This window comes from Balaenoptera borealis, assembly GCF_965194805.1.
Source record: "Balaenoptera borealis genome assembly, chromosome: 11".
Lineage (NCBI taxonomy): Eukaryota > Metazoa > Chordata > Mammalia > Artiodactyla > Balaenopteridae > Balaenoptera > Balaenoptera borealis.
Genome location: NC_138868.1, coordinates 72,849,241 through 72,871,302, shown reverse-complemented (window position 1 = coordinate 72,871,302; position 22,062 = coordinate 72,849,241). Strand labels below are relative to the sequence as shown.

Sequence of the window (22,062 nt, the reverse complement as noted above, 5' to 3'; positions counted from 1 at the left end):
ATAGTGTAACATTGTGAAAAGCTCGTACTGTGTGATGAGTTTAGGAGAAATGCTGAACAAGACACAGAATCACACATAAGACCCTGCCCACACTGGGAAGGCAGCCAAGAATTCCTTCCACCTCCACCCCAGGGTTGGGTGCCCTAATAAAGGCCACAGAGAGGACCACCTCCCTCCAGAGACTGCTTGTCATTTCTCACACTGTGGGGGGGGGGGGTCCTAATGAATAAACAAATCAGAGTGTTTCTATAACTTGCTATGTGATTCAGAGTCAGTGAAGCAATAAGCCCTGGGTGCTTCAAATATTTCATGTCCCAAATAGCTTTTCAGAGAAACAATATGGAAAAGAAGTTCCAGGGCCTGTTTCACTGATCTAACCTTCTCTGTTTTCTCACATGTGATTCAAAATAAAAAAAAAAAATCCAGATGGGCGTGGAAACAGCTTGAGTTAATGTCGATCAAGAAGAAAATGGGAAAAAAATTAAAATCACAGATAACCCCCCAAACCTCATTGCAACCATCAGGATTCTCCCCCTTTAGATATTTTCCAGAATGGTTGATGCATTGTCAACAATTACTTGATTGAGCATTGCAAGGTGCACAGCATTGTATATAGCTTTAAAATGTCAAATTGACTTTTGTCACACCCTCTGTAAAGGATTCCCCAATGTCCATGGTTTCGTGGTTTTTCCTGCTGTGCTCCAGGGCTCATGCTGCTAGTACCATTGCAGGCTTACCATGATGTGGTACATGGATCAACTAACTGCACCATGTCCTCACCACTAGATGTTTGAACTCCTCAAACATGGGGTCCATATATCGTCGACCTCTGCAACTCTGCTGTTCAAATACACGTTTGATGGATGAATGACTGAATGAATGACCAGTGTTTCGCTCTAGTTCCTTCTCCTGACACCGTCGTCTGCATTTAGGGGCAAGTGCTGACGCTGAGAAGCAAACACTCAAAAGGCACAATGGAAAAGAAAAGTGTCCAAAGACATGTCTGATCCAGACTAGAAAATCAGCTCCACAGTGATGAAGAGTTGGCTGACGTCCCCAGAGGCCTGAGACTATAATAGAGCCACAGAAAAATCTTCAAGCCAGAGATGGGGCTCATCAACCCAAACTCCCACCCAAAAGCCCAAAGTAGATCATCGGGAACAGGCCAGCAGTCCAGCCACCTGCTGGAGCCAGTGAACCAGAGGCACAGCCAATACCAGTGGTCCAGAGCAAAAGGTCTCAGCCACCTAAACTTAGGGATATTTTTTCCTTTCCAGATTTCAAAAAAGGCCACACCATAATAAATAAATAAGACGCTAAACAACTGGAACTGAAAAGGAAGACATTTTCAAATGGTTCTCAAGCAGCAATTCAAATACCTTGCTCCTTCCATGGTGCCAAGGGACTCAAGCTACCATGGATGCCCTCTTTGGGTCTTTCAGTATGCAAGTAAGTACTCTGAGGGGATATCGAGTCCATGGGAGGCAGTAAGCATGATCTTATGCACGGATGGCTAGCTGTTTCATCATATAGGCCAAACCCATCTGATTCTTCAGAGCCTAGTCTGTTTGATGGATGAGGGAGAAAACTCTGCCCTGGTCCAGGGAGGCAGCTGGACCACAGATCTGACATCCCAGGTGTGACGGGACATATGCAGAAGACCTTGGCTCCTGACATGCCATCAGCTAGCATCAGGCCTCAGCTTCCTCATCAAATAAGGCTTTGGTCAGACCATCTCGCTGGTCCCTTCTGAAATTCCCTTTCTTTCATCCAGCAGGATTCTTGACCCATCAGTACCAAGGCAAACCCTTGCTCCTCCATGTACTTTCATGCTGCTAAAACGAAGGAAAGCCCGACTACAGATTTTTATGCTAACAGAAGTGTTGGTAAAATACTGCTTAAGAGTCTTAGGTAATCTGGTGCATAGCTCCCCATGACACGTTCGCAGTCTGGTGTCATACTACCCTACCTTGCGTCACAAATTGATCAGGATGGCAGCTTGCTGGCTGCTCTTCCACTCTGGATCCAATTCAATTATTTTTCTACAAAATGTAACTCTCATTACACTCACATTTCTTGTCCACCAACTTGATGCAAATGGTTGACCCACCCTTCTCTCTTTGTTGCCTTTCTGGACCCCAAGTTTCTGCATCAAACTTTCAGATGCATGGTGGCCTGCAATCCCCAAATCAGTAGTTTACCCTTGGTCCTTTTCTATTATACCCCACAACAATTCTTTAGAAAACTCAGAAAAATCCAGGTGATTCCATCTCAGCTGTGGAAGGCAGAGCAAAGTCTGGGACCTTCAGCTTCCTCCTGTTAATCATTTTCAGTGCAAGATTTAAAATGACAAGTGCTTCAGATGTATACATATGTCAAAACTATACACTTAAATATATGTACTTTATTGTATGCCAATTATACTTAAATATATGTACTTTATTGTATGCCAATTATACCTTGATAAAGTTGTTTTAAAATAAAAAGAGAAAAAGAAAAAAAAAAAAAAGAAAAAAAAATGACAAGTGCTTGATCAAAAAATTGGGGATTAGCTCTCACATAGAACTTGAATTAATGGGAGAGTTATGTTTTCTAGCCTCAAACACACTAAAAAATAATTTCCTGAGATAATGATTCTGAATCAAGGTTATCCATATGTAAAGTTATATATATGTATATGGATTTTTTTTTCCGAGATGGCCAGAAGAGTTTTTATTTGGGGGCTCTTTTTTATACCTTTATACCAAAGCAATCATTTAAGGACAGAAGTCAGAGTGTTATACTACTTTCTACTTTTGGTATTGGGTACTTGTTTGAAGTGTAAGAAAGAATGATCTAGTATGTTGCAGAATATGAATTTTCATATTAGCTTAACATGTAGGTCTTTGAGCTCTGTCTTCTCAGCCAGAGATTTAATATATGTCAAGTTAATCCAAGCTTGGCTAAGGATATCCTTGGACCTACAGCACCTACTCAGAGCAGGGGTCTGACCTGTGCACTCCCTTTTTTTTTTACCTGGGAGGACTGTACTATAGCATTCAAGGGGCAAACAATCTTAGTCCTTGCATTCAGAATTTGTTATTCCACATTTGCCATAAAATGCTTATCATTACCTAAAAGAAAAAAATGCAGCAAAATTCAACTTTGAAGAAAAAATACAAAACAACCTTACAGGTCCTTGGGAGCCATGGAAAGCTAAGGGATATAGCAGATTCTATGTCCTAAGAAAGTTATTTCAACAGGGAAGCATGTCTTTACCTCACCAAGTCAGCTGAGTTGGGGAGAAAAAGAAGCAAAATGATAACAAATTGGCCAGGAGTATTTATATCAGTTTTGCCTTAAGTCTCAGAGAGTAATAGGAGGAACAAGACTCCTTTCTACTTTTCTTGGAAAGCCTTTGGTTTAAAGTTGTCCTCCTTTCCTGTAATTTTTAATTATCACAAATGAACACCTGAGTCTCTCACATGGTCACCTGTATCAGAGTGAATAACTGAAGGTGATGGCTTGGAAGTTCACCCACATCACAGCAGGCGACCTACACATAATCTCACCTTGAACACTTCCTCTTGGGTGAAGTCAAAATTGTATCATCTTCCTTTGCAAAAACAGGCAGACACCCCCCCACCAAAGGCCAAAATATTACGATAACTGACAGTGAACAGAAACCCATTATATAGGCAAAATATTCCAGCTTTCTCTATTTAAAAAAAAAGAAAAGAAAAAAATCAAATTCATTGTGACTGGGCACTCAGTTTTTTTTCTATAACTCCCCAGGATTGTCGAAAGTAATCTTGTAGCCAATCTGCTTGCCGACATTAAAAATGACCTTAAATAGGCCACCCATGGTGCCAAAAGCAGTGTCAAAGAACAGAGAGATGATGCCACCAAGGCCCGTTGCAATGTCCCTGCACACAATTGGAACTGCGCCTATGGTGTACACAGGAAAAGTGGCCACATCCACAAGGACTCGGACAGGGATGCCCACGATACGGCAAACAACCTTCAGCAGGCAACAAAGGATCCGGAGAATGGCCCTGGTGATCCTGACCGTGACTTTGAGTACCTTCCAGGGAATGCTGGCCAACTCCTCCCCGATGGCCAAGAAGTAGGAGACGGTGGTTGACCCCAGGCGGTAAAGACAACTTTCTAGACCATGAGTCACCTGTTTGGTGACATACCACAGGAAATACACAAGGTACTTCAGGATTCTGACTGCCAGGAAATAAATTAATTGGCAAAGCTTGATGAATGGGGTAGCAGTGAAGCCCAAGAGTTTTCCCAAAAGGCTACTCTTTTCCCCAGATGCCTCTGGAGGCAGCAGAGTGGACCTGGTACTCCTTGTGCTGGAGAGGGTCCCAGAGTCCCCTTCAGAGTCTACCCTCCGCTCCTCATCCTGGACTTGGTTGACCATTTCCAGGATTTTTTTCATCTTCTCTGTGTCTTGTTCACTTTCCCCACAGTTGTTCTGGAACAGCTGAGGCTTGAATGGAAGCAGTTTCTCAAGTTCTTTCACCATCACATCTTCTATGACCTCCCGGTCCCGGGTGTGCTTGACAAAGCCCATGGCCCAGCCTCCTCCAGGGACAGCACAACAGGCTGCCAGCCAAACAAACTCCGGGATGGTCACTTTGTCTTTGACCTTGAGGTCTGAGGGCACAGCACCTGTGATGATGTAGAGCTCTTCCCCATCGCCACACTGTGGGGTCAGGGCCCGGTCCATTAGGCTGTTGAGATTCACGTACCACCGTTTCAGGAAGGATGGGGTCATTGGAGCTGCATTTGTGAGAGTGAACGTGGCCGTGTCGGGGTCACTGCTGAGGGAGAACGGGTACAGCTGTCCTGTCTGGTAATCAGAACCCAGGTAATCTGCATGCAAGGCTTGCTTGCTTCCCAGATTGTTCACAGAGCTGATGGCATCAGCCTCATCCATCACCTCCTCAAGGCTGCTGTTGGGGTCATCAATCTGAAAGAAGAAAGCAAGGTTGAGATGCGTCCCCGTTCACAGCAGACAGGGTGTCCTTGGATCATTCCGCCAAGACTCGAGCAAAGTCCTTATTACACCAACACTTCCAAGGCTTAGGTTTGGAAGTGTACACACACTTCATTGTAATCCCACAATCCTGGTGTCTGAAAGCATCTTTCAAATAGGTTGTTTCCTATTTCACTCTCTGTGTACACTCCACTCCTGCCCTGCAGTAATACCCTATCACACACTCACAAATATACCATCAGGACATTGGTTTTCGTCCGCTGTGGTTCTATAAATTTCATAGCCCTTTTTGGGAATATTTTTCCATGAGATTCAAATTGATTTTAAAAATGAAAACAAGGGGAAAAGTAAATCTCAGCAGGCTCATAAAAATCGTAACTAATTCAGATAATCAGCCACCAATGTTAGCTGCAATTTAAAGAACATATTCCTAAATGAAATTTACATACTTTGGGATATACGAAAAACATTCAACTCTTATCAGAGCATTTAAATCAAATGCAGGGGGGCGTGGGCTTCCCTGGTGGCGCAGTGGTTAAGAATCCGCCTACCAATGCAGGGGACACGGGTTCGAGCCTTGGTCCGGGAAGATCCCACATGCCACGGAGCAACTAAGCTCGTGCGCCACAACTACTGAGCCTGCCCTCTAGAGCCCGCGAAACACAGCTACTGAGCCTGCACACCTAGAGCCTGTGCTCCGCAACAAGAGAAGCCACCGCAATGAGAAGCCCACGCACCACAATGAAGAGTAGCCCCCGCTCGCCGCAACTAGAGGAAGCCCGTGCGCAGCAACAAAGACCCAAAGCAGTCAAAAATAAATAAATTAAAAAATAAATAAATTTTTAAAATAAATAAATAAACCAAACAGGGGAAAATGTATAGATTATTGTCAGTTATTAGATACTTCCCAGGCCAAGCTAAAATTTGACCAACTTCTCTTCGAATTTCATCTCCTCATAATATTTGCTATCATTAACAACGCATTTTCTGTCCAGGCCAATCTAGCTATGTGTTATATATCAATAATGATCAATATATACATCCCTCTTGGTTCTGGTTTTTTTCTTTTCTTTTTAAATTCAGCAGTATAATACATACTTTCACTTTGCCAATCTGAAAAGATGAAAGGAAGGAGCTCAGGATTAACTCAGAACTCTATTTTTTGCTCCCAAACTAGACTGTAAATTCCTTGACACCAGGGACCCTGTATATAGGACCCAGTCAAGGACTGACACATACTAGAATCTCAAGGCACTCTTGTTAATCTGAGATGGTCATCACTGCAGTATTTATAATAGCAGGAAGTTGAATCAACCTACATTTTCAAAAACTGGGAACAGTTAAATAAATGGTGTTATATCCATTAAAGAAATATCTCAAAGCCATTAAAAAGCACTTGTAATAATGGGGAAATATGTGTTATAATGTTGAAAGGAAAAGGCAGATTATAAAATTAAATGATAACGATTTTTTAAATTCTAAAAATAGGCATGAAAAAACTTTGGAAGGAAACACATGAAAATGTCCACAATGGTTGTTTGACTCCCGAGGGTGCAAGTGATACCTTTTTTTCCCTCTATTTTCTTGTTTCTCTCCCTGTACCTCTCCTACCCACATCAACCCACAAATTATTTATATGTTATTTTCAAAAGGAAAAAACAAAAAAGAAACTAATTAAAGTAAGTAAATTCTTACTAATTGATTCCCTAGGTTTAGACTCGCTAAACCTGTCTCTAAACCCAAGGGAGTCAAGGTCATGTGATAGTTGCACCTCCTGTCAAGAGGGCAACCAACTCTGCATTTCTCCAGCTCTGCAATGGCAAATGTAGGCATGCTCATGCATGTATGTGTAGGGTTAGCAGGGCAACAGATGAGCAAGTTCGTATGAAAGCAGGAATATTCACTGAAGTCTAATGATGAAGTAAGCCATAGCCTCACCCTTCAAGGTTGTTCTGTCCCTTCCCCCAGTCTTAGAATTAGAAATGCTCCTGGATGTTCTCCACTCCTACCACATCCTCACAGGACAGAAATAAGAAGCACATTCATTTTGTAGAGCTGCTGCCGCTGCTCTTCTATAGCTGAAAGATACACCCCATGGAAATATCAACTTCATTCCTGAATCATGAGATAAGATATGGCAGAGCCAAGATTGTGGAGTCTTGGGTGGAAGGTCAGGAATTTTAGGATGCATGTTTCTCCATGGTTACCAGGGAACTGTGTCTGCATTTAGCCTGGTGTAGCTGCTTTATCCCAGCCAGCGGAAGTCTGGAGCTGGTTTTTTAATTGGTAGCTGTGTGACAGAGCACAGGTCAACACAGTGGTTCGTCTTCTGCCCGAGAGCCACCCAGGGATTAAATAATGCCTACAAGGACAGAAGGCAGGCTGGAACACGAGAAAAGAGATTCTTGGATGAGCAAGGGGAAGGAACAAAAGAGAGCCAGGCAGGAAGAGAAAAGGGGAGGGGAAAAAGACAGGGGGAAGACAAAAAGAAAGAGAGAGAGACTTGTGTGTGTGTGTGTGTGTGTGTGTGTGTAAGAGACAACACAATATCCTGCTCTTAGGCAGAAACCAGGACTGTGGGTTGATTTACTCCCAAACTTCAGAGCATGGTCTCCCAGCTGCCAAGGTCAGAGGAGACTGAGCTGGTTGCTTCTGCATCTTCTCATGCCACTTGAGTTAAGGGGGCTGCCGTGTTTAAGCCTTTTCTGCCCACAGTTCACAGGTACATGGGAAATGGGCCAGTATGAAGTGAAGGGGTTGGAAGGCCAGGGCCCAATTCCACAATGGGCCCTGTGTACCTCCCTGCCCTGAGCCTCCCTAGGCAAAGCCGAAACTAAACAATATGCTCTGGATGTGCAGGCAGAAGAGAGCACATCTTCCCTCCCCTTCCCCTTGCTTTCTTCAGAACCCCATATCCATGGTCACTGTATTCTTATGAACCCCAAATTTGGCCCTATCGTTTGACGATAAGGTAGACTGTAGTGTTTGAAATCAAGACAGAATGCCTGAATTCTGTACCTACATAGTGATATAACAGGAGGTCAAGAACTAATTTTTTTTTTAACTGCCAAGTAAATGCTTTCAATATAACATCCTACAGAAGGTATTTTTTATCTGATTTTACAAACGGGGAAACTAAAACACGGAAAGATGAAGTAACTTTGCCAAAGATATCCAATAATAAGCAGGACAGTATCTGAACTGAAGTCAGTCTTTTTATTCTTAAGGCACATGTTCTTTATTACTAAACCATATTTTCTCCCATCTTAAAGGACACTGCTGTACCAGTTTTCTCCACCAGAGAGAAAAAAAAAACACTGAAGTCTCCTTTTCTCTCCGTGTCACAGAATAAATGAAGTTCCTTAAGGTTGCAGGGAGAGAAGCTGATGTCTGAGCCCCTGGGGTTGCAGTCCCCAGAATGGAAAGAGAGTGGAAAGGAGAAGGTAAAATGGTACACGTACAGGCTGGCCCTCATGCTTCCTTTCTGCCTTTGCCCAGAGCACATGGAGGCTGAGCCTCTAGCTTCACAGTCTCAGAAATGTGGCAGCACAGGCAGCAGGCAACTGGCCAGAGTAGTTTCCAGAGTACTACTACCCTTAGAAACTGGTCATCTGGCTGGTTCCCCCAGAAGCACTGTTCCTATTAGCACCTCACTTGGCTACTCGCTTTTTTTTCTCTACATCAGCAGCTGTAACAGAGAACAGTAAACACAGCAAAACTTCATGGAGGAAGACTGTGTCAGGCATTCTAGGCTTGTCTTGTCTGGCCGTAGTTCAATACACTAATGTATATAATGTATAAAATTAATATGGATGCTACCAGTCAAAATTAAAACATAAAATAAATAATAGAGAAATTTCCCAAGGCTTATCTAATACAGTCTTAAATCTCTGACAAAGATACCAAAGAATGTTTTATGAGACCACATACTGATCTTCAATGAACCCTCTATCCTCTCCTTTGAGGATTCAATTACATCAAAGCCTCTCCTTCTATCCTTTTTGTGACTTATGTTCTTTTTCATACTTTATACCTTATTAACTTTCTATATTGCATTCCAGGTGAGTCCCTAGATCTATCTTCCAATTCACTAAATCTCTCTTTAGCTATGTTTAGTTTACTGCCTACTTTGTTGAGATGTTTTTCTTTTTTCTTTTTGTTTTCCATTTCAATGAATCTTTTTTTCTTTTCTAGCATTTCTATTTGGTTCTATTTCATAGTCTCCTTTTTTATTTATTTTTTCCTCTCTTGAGGAATTCTTTTTTGTCTTTCAATAGTTTAGACATTCTTAAAGTCCGTTTAAGATCTGTCTATTTTATTTGGGTTTTCAGTTTATTTTGTTGCTCCTATTGGTTGACTTCAAGGTGGTGTGTATACTTAAGTGCTTTGCAGTTTTTGCTCATAAGCTTGTCTTCATAAGAGGTCCATGATGTTTTGTTGAAAAAAAAAAAAAAAGGCAAAAATGAAAACAAAAACAAATCTAATAGGATTGCTTTCACAGTTGCCTCTGCCAGAGCCCTAAAGAGTTCAATGATTCTGGACTAGTTTCTGAGTTATTTTCTCAGTTCAGGGTTTCCACGTGGAGAAAGCAGTGCACATTTGGACCCATACAAAAGAAAGATGATGTCTTTAAGCTTATTTCTGGAGGGTGACTATTTCCACTAATGACATGATGTGGGCATCTACTTCCTATAACAACTTGCAGGTAGTTTTCCTGCCTGGTTCACCAGTGCTGCAACAGTTTGCCAGCCCCCAGCTTAACCTGGTGAGCCTAGTTCCAGACCCATGTCATGAATAGGTTATGTAATCTTGATTCCTGTCCCCAGGCAGGTTAGAGCCCTAGCCCCTACCATCCCTGTGGCTTCCCACACACAGATTTGGCTATTGATTTCTTATATATTTCTGGCACCTGAAAATTCTTCTTACTTTTTTGCTGAAATATGAATTTAATTTAAATACATATATATAGTATTTTTTAATACAACATTTCTATGTGTTTGTAGTGGAAGGAGAGGCATTCCACATCTGCCCAGAAACTTTGTTTTTCCCCGTCTAGGGTTTATAAAGTTTCTCCTAAAGTATGCCTTGTTCCCGTTTATAACTTATTATGGATTTATCATCCCCAAATTTACTTACTTTGCTTAATTCTCCTTTTTTCTATTTAGACCACCTACTGGATACCTGTTTGGTGTAAGTAGAACAGTATCTTCCAACACCTTTACTGATGTGTCAAGAACTTTACAGGCTGAAATCTCTCACTAAGAATAGGATATAGGGACTCCCAGACCTTTGCCAAATCACATCAGCCAGCTTACAAACAATCTGATTCTGTCTGGTTTTTGTTTGTTTATTTTTACCAATTCCTTTGCATTATCTATCACCTATAATTCTCTTGTCTGTTCATGTAGGCATTTCTGTCTTGCTGAAATTTATTTCCATTAATTTTGTATTTGCAACTTAGAGTCATTAAAAAAATGGATATTCCATTATGAAATCACTTTACCATATAATTTATAAAACATATTAAATCCCAGGCCCTTATAATAGTCTGCTAATCTCCACTGAGAGAAATGCCCATGATGATTTCTACTTCCTGTCTTAAAACCAGTTTTTTAACTTATGACAAAACTTTCTTTTGATCTCAAGATGACTAATGTTCTAATGTCATTTGTTAAAGAGTCATCTGAAAATCTAAATAAAATTGGTATAACAGCTCCCCCTCATCATCATGCTTCCTAACTCTACAAAACAACCATTATGTCTTGGTAGGCTCTCACTTTCTGAAGGAATGGCAAAGTGTGTCTGTAACTAAAACACCTGATTCGTGTATGGAACACTGTACTAAAAATAATAAGAATATTTGATTTAAAAGTCTAATATATTCTTTGAGACACTGTCACACAAAGGGCAGGTGTTTTTTTCCATGCTCTCTGTAGACATAGTTTAATGATCTGGTTATAGTAATTACAGTAAATTACCGACAACACTGCTCCCTAAAGACAAAAATACAACTATGATGTAAGATGTAATTTCAGATTACAATTTCTGGGTTGCACTTGCCCTTTTGCAAGCACCACTAATCTTTCTCTTTGGTTTCCCAGCGGAATCGCTGGATGAAGGGACAGGCACAAAGCTCTCTGTGTAATCCACCTCCCTGTTGACCTAGTCCTCCTGGGCTGCTGATATAATTTGATACAGTTCCTGGGTTTAATGGAAAATTTTTTTTCCTAATCACAACATGCTAGGTAGGTTTTAGAAGAATGAGTGCTCCCCAACCACCAGCATCCTGCCCCATAAATAATCTTATAAAAAAATTCCTCTTCAAATTTAGTACCAAAAAAAAAAAAAAAAAACTGTTTCTCTCTCTCAACGAGTTGGTCTGTTTCCTTTAACCAGACAGCCAAAGCTATTTAAACCCATGGGATTTCTTTTTTTGCTTTGGAATTAAATGAAAGGAGACTTTCAATTTTCCTGCTAATATGCATGTAAGAAAAGTAGACCAATAGAAAATTGAGGAGAGCTGGAGGGAAAATAGGCACCCATTCAACAATATGTATTAAGCATATTTATGTGTGATCACTACTGTAGGAGAAAGCAGTAGGACTGGTAATAATAACACCACCAACACTTATCAAGTACTACATGCCAGGCCCTATTCTAAGAATTTCACTTGTACTAAATCAGTAAGTGGCTGCACTAAGTATTCACTCATCTAAACTCAAGAAAACTAGGTACTTTTATTATCACATTTTGACAGGTAGAGAAACTGAGGCACGTGAAGATTAAGTAGCTTACTCAAGGTCACACAGTTAGTGAGTGGTGATGTCACGGCATGAACTCAGGAAGTCCATCCCCACAGCTGCAGCTCTTAATCACTGTTTCATATGCCTCAAAATAGGCCTCTACATCAAGAAACTCACGAGCAACTTAGGGAAACAAGATACGGATACATACAAAGTTAAATAGGAAACCAAGAAAAAACAACAGTGCAATGCAGATAAAGTTAACTGCCAAATAAATGTGATGAAGAAAAAGAGCAATCGGATCCAGAGGAAGGAAGGGCACAATAAATGAGGTCAGAGAAGATATCTTACTTTTTGGAGAAAACAAAAGCTGAGGCAGGGTTAGAAGGATGTGCAAGATTTTGATAAACTTAGAAAAACAGAAAGGTCAGTAAGGCTTAACGAGATGTCTACACAAAGGCTTGAGGGCAGAGACAAGCAGCCTGTGAAAATGCGACTCTGAGTAAGGAAAAGTGAAAGGTTTAATTGGAAGGGATAGCAGGGGGCCAGACTATGAATGATCTGACATACAGATAACTAATCATAGAATAATTATAACTGCGACTCACTGAACACTCTCTATGTAGCAGGCACCATGGTAAGTGTTTTACAGAACGTATCTTTTTAAATCCTAACAGGATCCCTATTACCTCCTTTGTAGAAGATGTAACTGAGGCTCAGTCGTTGAGTAGCGTGCGGATGTCACACTGTCGGTGAGGGAGGGTGAGGTCGCGAACCCACGTGGTGTGACTTCAGCGACCTTAACGCACTACTGCTCCATTCTGCTTTCTGGGTGTTTTCAATGCTATGCTTCCAAGTCTAAATTTGACCTGTACACAGGGTACATTCCCTGATGGCTTCTGAGGCTGGAACGTCATTAGGGATGTAAAATTCCAGGGAAATATACACCTGCCGGCACTGGCCAGGAAAGCCTGGACCACAGGGCAGCTGGGGGAATGAATAGGGAAGGACATGTGCGAGATTCTGGAAGGAAGGAGCGTCGGGATGTGAAGGCTGATGCAGGAGGGTCCCTGGAAGGTAAAAGATGATGTCCAAGGCTGGAGCCGAGGTCACCCAGAAATGAGGGGCAGTGGAGGGAAACTGGACAGGCTGATCTTTAGAGGAGACTACATTGACAGGCAGAAATATTTGATAGCAGCTGGAGATACAGAACTGGAGCTTGGGCACAAAGGCGAGGTTGGCCACAGAGGAGTAACAAAGGCTCAACCTGGTGCACACACTTTCTGGGGTCCGGGCACTGTGGTGTAACTCACATAAGATTTGCACTGCAGGGGACTTCCCTGGTGGTCTAGTGGGTAAGACTCCACACTCCCAATGCAAGGGGCCTGGGTTCGATCCCTGGTCGGGGAACTAGATCCCGCATGACACAACTAAGAGTCCACATGCCACAACTAAGAAGTCTGCATGCTGCAACTAAAAGATCCCATGTGGGACTTCCCTGGTGGCACAGTGGTTAAGAATCTGCCTGCCCATGCAGGGGGACACGGGTTCGAACCCTGGTCCGGGAAGATCCCACATACCGCAGAGCAACAAAGCCCAAGAGCCACAACTACTGAGCCAGCGTGCCACAACTACTGAAGCCCGTGCCCCTAGAGCCCGAGAACCGTAACGAAGAGTAGCCCCCGCTCACCGCAACTAGAGAAAGCCCGCACATAACAACGAAGACCCAATGCAGCCAAAAAAAAAAAATCCCGTGTGCCTCAACAAAGATCCCACGTGCCACAACTAAGACCTAGCACAGCCAAAATAAATAAATGGATAAAAATAAATAAATCTTAAAAAAAAAAAAAAAAAAGACTTGCACTGCAGTGCATGTAACCCCGTGGTGCCTTGTGGACAAAGAGAAGTGAACCACTGGATGCTTCTATTGCTATTTTAATAGTTATGCATTTATGTTTAACATGTTCTGGGAAGATATAACCAGCATTTCCTACACATGATTTCATGGATATGATTATTTAGGATAAGACTAAATTTATTTTCCAATAAGTTGATTTAAAGTCAATGCAAAGACCAAATTTCAAGTCAATAGTAGTATAGGTGGACTCTTGTGAAGCAGGTCTGCAAATGACTATCATTTAGAAAACACTGCACTGCTGCATCCCATTGGCTCTTCATACAACCCTACCGGGTAAGTATTATCATCATCTCCATTTTACACACGGGAAAATTAAAACTCAGGTAAGTGACAGCTACAAGCTCACCCAATTCATAAGTGGCACAGCCAAGCCTACGCCCAGCATCGCAGAATCAAAAGCTCCTAGCCCTGCCCATGCCTCTAGGTGAGGAAGGGAGGCCAAAAGCCACAGTGAAGTCACGCTAGAGGATGGGGGAGAGGGGAGGGAGGGGATGAAGGGGCAACTGGGCAACTGATGGAGCCTAGGAGAATTAATCTTCTAGTGTCACATCAAAGTCAAGGGAGGACAAAGCTTCTCCTAGAGGAGGATCACAGTGTGTGGCACCTGCTCGGAGAGGAAAGGATAGGATGGAGACAAAGCCTGAGGGCTTTGATGATTAAAGAGTCCTTAGTGAGGCTTCAAAGGGCGATTTCCACAGGGGGCTCAGGAAGGAAGACAGGTGGTGGAAGTGAGTGGATATGGGCAAGAGGAGGCTGCAGACAGACCTCCGTTTGAGAAGTTTTTACATAAAGGCAGGAGAGGAACACAGCCTTAGCTGGAGAAGCAGGGCTTACAGGTTTAAGCAAAGATTGTCCTGCAGCCCCCCACCTGCATCCAAGGAAGAGGGGGCATTGGGAGGGTGGGGCTACCTAGGTCTCCGTACAAGGGAGCACCTTGGGGCTTGAGAGCATCTCACGGGGACGATGACAAGGTGACGGGCTGGAGGGGCGGGGGGGGGGTGGGCAGTGAACAGAAGCCCCTGTCCCTGAGGGTTCCTGGGCTGTGAAATCCACGCACACCTCAGGGACCAATGTCACCTGGTACAGATTTGCCATGGGGGAATTGGTCACTGGTTGGGGCGCGGGGTGGGGGGGTAAGGAGGAGATGCTGGGGACAGGGGCAGTGGTCTGCAGGACACAAACACGAAGCTTCGGCACTTGTCAGTGTCCGGATGGGACGGGGCCAAGGCTTGCAGGTGACAGCTAACGGCCCTGCTGATGTGAGGGGACTAAGCAAGTGCAGTGAGGAGCAAGGTTGGCTTGGGGCACGTGGGGATGGGGAGAAGACTGGGTGCGTTGTGCCAGCAGCTGGCAGGTGGAGGGGTCAGGGGTGGCCCTGCTGCTGCTGAGCTGCTGCCAGGAGTGTGGACAGTGCTGAGGATTGTGGAACGTGAGGGAACCATCCCGCTGGGCAGGCTGATCTCCAAAGACAAGGTGGGGGTCTGCCCTTTACACCAGTGAGCTAATTTCGACACATTGAAAGAATGATCTCCCTTGAGCTCCACAATAACCTACACGTGCACATAGGATGTCCTCCAATTTGCAGACAAGAAAAGAGGGGCTCCAGAGAAAACGAACTGTCCTCTAGTTCTGCTCCAGGCTTTCCCCCTGGGAAAGTTGGTCCTCGAGAAGGATGATCAAAATGGTGGTGAAACTTTGCACTGATTCGCCCTGGGAAGGGTGGAGTTTCCTTCCTCAGCAGAAGCTTAGGCTGAAGCTAGATAAGCACATGCTGGGAATGATTCAGACAAGATCCTGTGATGGGGGAGACCTAGTGAGCTCCTATCTAACTCTGTGGGGACAGAGAGGCTATTTCCTTTGGGGTTTGTTTTATTTTTCAACAAGAGTTAAATCATTAGACAAGTTGAACAGTGGGTGTTCCAATTTTGTTTCTGCTGTGTGAACTATGATACACACACACACACACACACACACACAGATATTAAAGAGTTGCTGTCATCCTGTTGCCCATCACCAGGTGGGTCAGAGGGCCCCCCCTTATAACGAACTAAAACTGCAGCTGAAATCGGAACATCAGATAATCTTATCAGAGCTGGAGCTGGTCGCTGCAGACAGGCCCTCTGCACACTCCCACAAGTCAGAATGAACTAGATCTGAGGACCCACCAGGAAAAATACCCAGCTTGGGAAAGAGCTGCCTTTCAGAAAAGAAGCAGGAGGCCAGAGGGGCCACAAGAGCCACGGAAGGACGTCTGGGGAGGAATAAACCACCAGGCCTTTCAGCTCTCAGGAAAGGCATAAACAGAGTTCTGACCCACCCATTCAAGAAAAAAAAAAAAAAAAAAAAAAAAAATCCTCCCTGCTTGGCATCTAAAATATTCTTTATCCTCTTGGGAACAGAAACAGCTTTAGAAGAATTAGAAGGATGCTTTTTCCTTTTTTTTTTTTTTTAAGGAATGAGAAATGCAGGGCTTTCCATTTCCTGAACAGCCTTCCTCCCCCTGAATCACCCTTCCTTTGGGCTCACCACGCTGCCCACACACCTCCCTGCTTTTGGGGAGGAGCAAGCATCTCCAGCTGTCCTTGTGCCGTGCACATCGTAGGCGCGCGGCACAGACAGCGTGGGGTGAACCGTGCAGAAGGGAGACAAACGGCCTAAGAGTTCTCTCCTCCTAAGTCGGAAGGTGGTGGAACAGAGGAGGGAATGAAACGATGCTCCACTTCCATTTCAGACCTTCCTTTGTCTTCAGAATTTGAAAAAATAAAAATGAAAGGGGGGACGTTCAAAAAAAAAATGCCCCAATCCTAAACTGGCACTGGGTACGGGCAAGGGAGGCCTGAGAAGAGGCCAGGGGGTGGCCTGGAGAGCAAACAAATTCCCGTGGAACTCCTCCGGTTGCTCCTCCCTCCCAGGAGCCTGAGAAAGTGCGCCGGCGCCTTTAAGACCTCTCCAGACCTCCGGTACCTTCTCAAGTTACAACACCCCTGGTCATCTTCCTCTTTACTCACTGAAGCCAGTTTTCCATTCTGTGCTCTTGTTTTCTTTTCCAGAGCAATTATTCTTAGCATTTGACAATGTGTTACAGAATTCAAACAAGTCAGTTAAATTGAGACATCTCCATTTCTAATTTTTTCCACCTTCTGTGTTCAGAGATCAGAGGTTCTTAGAATCACCTGGAAGCTTTAAAAAGCTTGAGTGGGGGGGTTAGTGCTTGGAGATCAGCACGGGATTTTTTTTTTAAAGTTTTCCAGGTAATTCTAAATGGAGAACCCCTGGGCTGTGTCCCTATCACATTCTCCTTTGTCACTGGTGGAATTAAGCCCCTGCCTGGACAGCTATTACAAGAAATTAGTGATATTTCCTTAAATCTAGAGTTCTCCAAATTCAGTCTGTATTAGAAGCAACTTGGTCCCTGGTCGGAGAACTAAGATCTCTCATGCTGCGCAGCGCAGCCAAAAAATTAAAAAAATAAATCATTTAAAAACGTAGATTTGTGTGCTTCACACCAGAGGTGTATTCTGTAGGCCTGGGGTGGGCCTCAAAAGTTCATTTTTTTTTTAAATTTTTTATTTTTATTTATTTTATTTTTGGCTGTGGTGGGTCTTCGTTGGTGCGCACGGGCTTTTCTCTGGTTGCGGCAAGCGGGGGCTACTCTTTGTTGCCGTGCACGGGCTTCTCACTGCGGTGGCTTCGCTTGTTGCGGAGCACGGGCTCTAGGCACGCAGGGTTCAGTAGTTGTGGCACACAGGCTCAGTAGTTGTGGCTCGCGGGCTTAGTTGCTCCGCGGCATGTGGGATCTTCCTGGACCAGGGCTCGAACCCGTGTCGCCTGCATTGGCACGTGGATTCTTAACCACTGCTCCACCAGGGAAGCCCCCAAAGTGCATTTTTAACCACCACCCCAAGTGATGCTGATGCAGGGGGTCCACGGACAGCAGCGAAACACAATCGCTTACTGCATCATTTCTGGTAGCGGCCCAGCTGGGCTTAATTTATTCACACGCTATTAATACTTTCCAAGAGGTATTATCCACAAACCACAAGAGCTGGAATGATAATGCCAAGAAAGAGAATAAAGTACTATAGGGCCATTCGGATCCTCCACCCATCAGAGCAGCTAATATTCTGATCCCCCAAATGGATAAACATGAATTTCCTGCCTTATTCATATGTGAAGTGAGAAGTCTCTTTTTGCTTATTTATACTTTTGGAGTCATATCTCACTACTCTTTCTAATATCTTCAGTAGCATCCTATACTTCCGGGTTAAATGCCAAACTAGCACAGTCATGACTCCCCCCACCCCCAATTTCTCCAACCTCCTCTCTCAAGTCTTCCCTTACCTTCAACCAGAAAAGGACAATCCCTGTCCCCCAACCGAGTCAGTTACATGGTTGTGATGTAAATGATGCCCTGCTTCCCTCTGTACTGCCGCCCATGTCAACACTGGTGGAGGGGGGCCTTCTCCATTCCCCTCCGCTACTTATATCCTAGCTGGGTGCCCGGGCCCAGCTCCAACCTCACCGCTCCTGTGTTGGGTGGTCTCCTTTGGCCCCCCAGATCCACTCTCCACTCTCTCCTGTGCTCTGCTCTGTGTCCCAGGAGGCTGATTTCTAGGGACCACATCATCTGAGCTCTCTTGCCCTCTGGCTTCTGACTGGGGCAGCCAGTGGGAGAGGGGGAAGAGAGAGGATGTATTCCCTTGCTCCCTCCCCACCTGGTTACTGTGGTCCTGGCTCTGGCTGAGTTCCTCTGCAGTCACAGCTCTCCCCAGGCTCCCCGCTGACCCCACAGGCCTGGGATGGTGACAGCTTCCTGCGATGGCTAGGCCCTGGGTACTTCACCATATCTTGTTGACTCCCTTAATTCTCTGCAAATAGTTTCTTCATTCAATTCTGTCAGTTAAACTACTCTGAGAGTTCCACCTGTTTCCTTCCCAGACCCTGGCTGATATAGCCTCAGTAAGATCCTTCCCAAGACCCCAGCTCACACGGTCCTAGGAGATCACACCCACCTCGGGGCCTTTTGTAGCATGAATTACACACGTGGTTGGTACGCAGAATGAGTTCTATTGAGTAGTGAGAGTCCCTTGAGTAGTCTAATCTGGCTGCCCACTCTGGGCTCTCCCAGCCAACCACCGGGTATACCAACCCTGTCAGCCAATGCACCACATTCAACCCCTACTTCTGAATTAACCAAGTACTTCTGACACTATCTCTAAAAGAGTGGTATTTCTTAGCACATGACCCTCTCCTACCCTCCTCCTTGCCAGGCATAACCAAGGGACAGCCAGCCTGGTAGGGACAGCAGCCTACCAGATGGCTCTCTTGGGTTCTCGATCCAAGAAGCTCAAAGCCTGACAACAGTCAGGGTGTGAAGGTTGCTAGATGGGCGTTAGGACTGGCAGCCAGCCTGACCCATGGGAAAGCAGAAGAACTGGTTAAGAGAGAAAGGACAGAGGAGGGTGGGAGAAAGATCCTGAAGACTCTGTGGGACTGTTTGATTTCTAGAAGCTTCCCTGTTCTGGATCCTTTGAGGCCTGTTCTTGTGCCTGTGAATTTACCAGTGATCTTGTACAACAGTCCTGCCCTTCACCTAAATAAGCCTGGGTAAGCTTAGGATTCATGTATCAAAAAGCCTGAAACCTCAGGAGTCTTACTCTTATGAGAACTCAAGTGAATCGGGGCAGGGACTTTGCAGGCCAGGAACCGAACCGTCTAGACACCTGGATTAAATCTCGGGCACAAAGGAAGAGACACGTGTGCCTTGGTTGCAGAAGATCTCGAACAGATCAGAGGGGCACCCGGGGACTGAGAGAAGGCACTTCTACTAAATTCTTCAACAGAGGAGAGGATCAATGGGCAAAGGAACACAGAGGACAGTGCTGGAGCAGCTGAACTCAGAAAAAGCGGAGACCCGTCACAGGCAAGGCGGCAATGAAGCAGGAATACGGGGGAAGTAAGGGCATTTCAGCAATAACACTGGGTCAGACCTAAGGGCACGGTAACCCTCATCCTGGTTGTCTCCAAGGCAGGCATGGGCTGGGAAGCAAAGGTTACTTATTCATTCCACATGCTTAACATACACGTATTGAGAGTGTAGACACAACGCGGTCATACTGAGCCTCCCTAACTCGTCCATAGGGTAGGGATGATTTATGAGCTCCGGGCCACAGATGAGGACTGGGGGTCCTTGAGATTCAGTAACATTTCCAAGGTCAACCAGCTGGTAACTGACAGAGCTGGCACTCAGCCCAGTTTTGTCTCACTACAAAACCAATCTTCTTAACAGCTCCGTATGCCCAATCCTTGCCCCTTCAGGCCTAAGAGTCTGGTAGAGAGTTAAGAGAGTTAAGTAAACCACTTTTTATGCCTGATCTGCCTTCCCGACTAAGTTAACAAGACACCTGAGGGCAGGGCACATATTTCTGGGCTCCTGTTTCTGGGCTTAGACCCAAGAACTCAATAAATGGTTGTGATGCTGACGACAATAAAAACACTGATAAAAGGATCAACCAGCAGCCGAGGTCTGGGGACTCAGCCTTTTCAACGCTAACATTCTCCCCCTGCTGCCCAGGAATGAATAAAGGGATGAACAGATAATAAACAGGGTGAGCTTGTTTCTGCCACTGAAGATCCCTCTAATTACACGCCTACCTCTTAAACCCCAATTCGTTGACAGAGAAGAGAACAAATTGATGATAAACTCTTGTTGCTGATTGGCTGTGACCACATGTATTACGTAAATGAGTGAGAGGAAACTCCTAGGCTCTGACTGGCCTGGAACAGGAGGCCCCAGGAGCAGAAGGGCATCCAATATGGAAGCAGAAAAGCAAGAGCAGTGACAAGCCTGGTCAAAGAGCTCCCTGGGTGCAGAACGGCGGCCTATGAGGTACCACTATCAACTCAATTATGCATCACCCTCATCTGAAAACTGGGGAAGGCGCATAGCCGATCTCCACACAAGATTGTAACTAACTATAAGAGATGGCCCTTCTCCAAAGCCAACAGGCAAAATGTACCCTTCATCTTAAAGATCATTAGAGAAGGGGACTTGATAGTCCTTGGACCCATTTCCACAGCATCATAGCTCTCATGTCAGGAAATGATTTATTTGCATCCAACCTCAACCCTCCTCAAGCTGTTGAAGCTTAAGACCTCTTGTCTTTAGCACAAAAAAGACATCATCTGCTTCTCAATGTTGTGTCACATATATCCTCTGAGGCTAGTAAATCTGCCCGCAGGCAAAATCATTTCCATTTCTTTGACCTCTTCTCTTGGGTTTTGTGAGCTTTTCAAGTTCCTCTAAAGGTGAGACTACTTGGCAGCAGGGTTTAGTGACCGAACAGAACACCAGATTGGAAATGAGGAGATCTGTCAGCTCTGTCACTTACTGGCCTTGTGACTTCGGGCAGACCAGTGACTCTCCGGGCCCCTGTCTCTTCTATAAGAGGAGGATAACACGTCCTGTGCTCAGGAATGAGGGGAGGGGGAAGAAAGCAGGATTATTTCAGGCCATCAGTCAGTTATACACGATACAGACTTGAAAGAAAAAGGTGATGCAATAGACTTTGCATTTCAAGTCTCCAGGCCTTCTATTTCTAGCAAAAATGCTTAATGAGACAAATTGTTTATGTTTCCGTGCAGATTTGCTCATCGAAAAGTGTGCTGACTGTTTGAGAGGCTCATTAGATGTGGCTTCACAGAGTCCAAAAGGGTGCTAAGCCTTGACTAGAATAAAGGATGTGAGAGTACACATGTCTCTCTATATGTACTGGAAATTTCTGGAATGTTACGCACACACATACACCCATACACACAAACTGTGAAGACTGGTTATCCGTGAAAAGCGGATCTTTTTCTTTATATACTTCCAAAATGCTCAGAAGAATCTTTTTACCATAAGCACATATTACTTTTATAATCCTAAAAAAACCCTAAATATGATAAAGAACCGCCACCAGCACCCCATTAAAAAGGTTCATGGAAATTGTCCGTAGGTCTAGATCTAAGGCTGCCATGCCATAACAGGAAGAAGACTGCACAGCTTTCAAATTTCACTGCTGGTGTTCAACCCGTATCTGCTGGATGCTCACAATTCAACATTTATTAAGCACTTAATCAGTGCTGGCATCATGCTAGACCAGGAGTTGGCAAACTACAGCCTGTGCACCAAATCCGACCCACCACCTGTTTCATAAATAAAGTTTTCTTGGAACATAGCCACACCTACTCATTTATGCATTGTCTGTGGCTGCTTTTGTGCTAGAACAGCTGAGTTGAATAGTTGCAAAAGAGACCATATGGCCCAAAAGTCTAAACTATTTACTATTTGGCCCTTTACAGAAAAGGTTGCTGGCCAGTGTGTTAAGCAATGAGGATTCGATGGTGAGTATGATAGGCCTGAGCCCTGC

General features: G+C 44.5%; 1 protein-coding gene across 1 annotated transcript in view; it reads right to left on the bottom strand.

The window, feature by feature from the left end:
* Positions 1-562: 562 nt before the first annotated feature.
* ENDOD1 (endonuclease domain containing 1) overlaps positions 563-22,062 on the bottom strand; it is a 29,094-nt gene continuing 7,594 nt past the window's right edge. Inside the window, exon 2 of the mRNA XM_082339973.1 lies at positions 563-4,963. Within this exon, the coding sequence (XP_082196099.1) occupies positions 3,761-4,963 (1,203 nt within the window). The 3' untranslated portion in view covers positions 563-3,760. The remainder of the gene's footprint in view (positions 4,964-22,062) is intronic.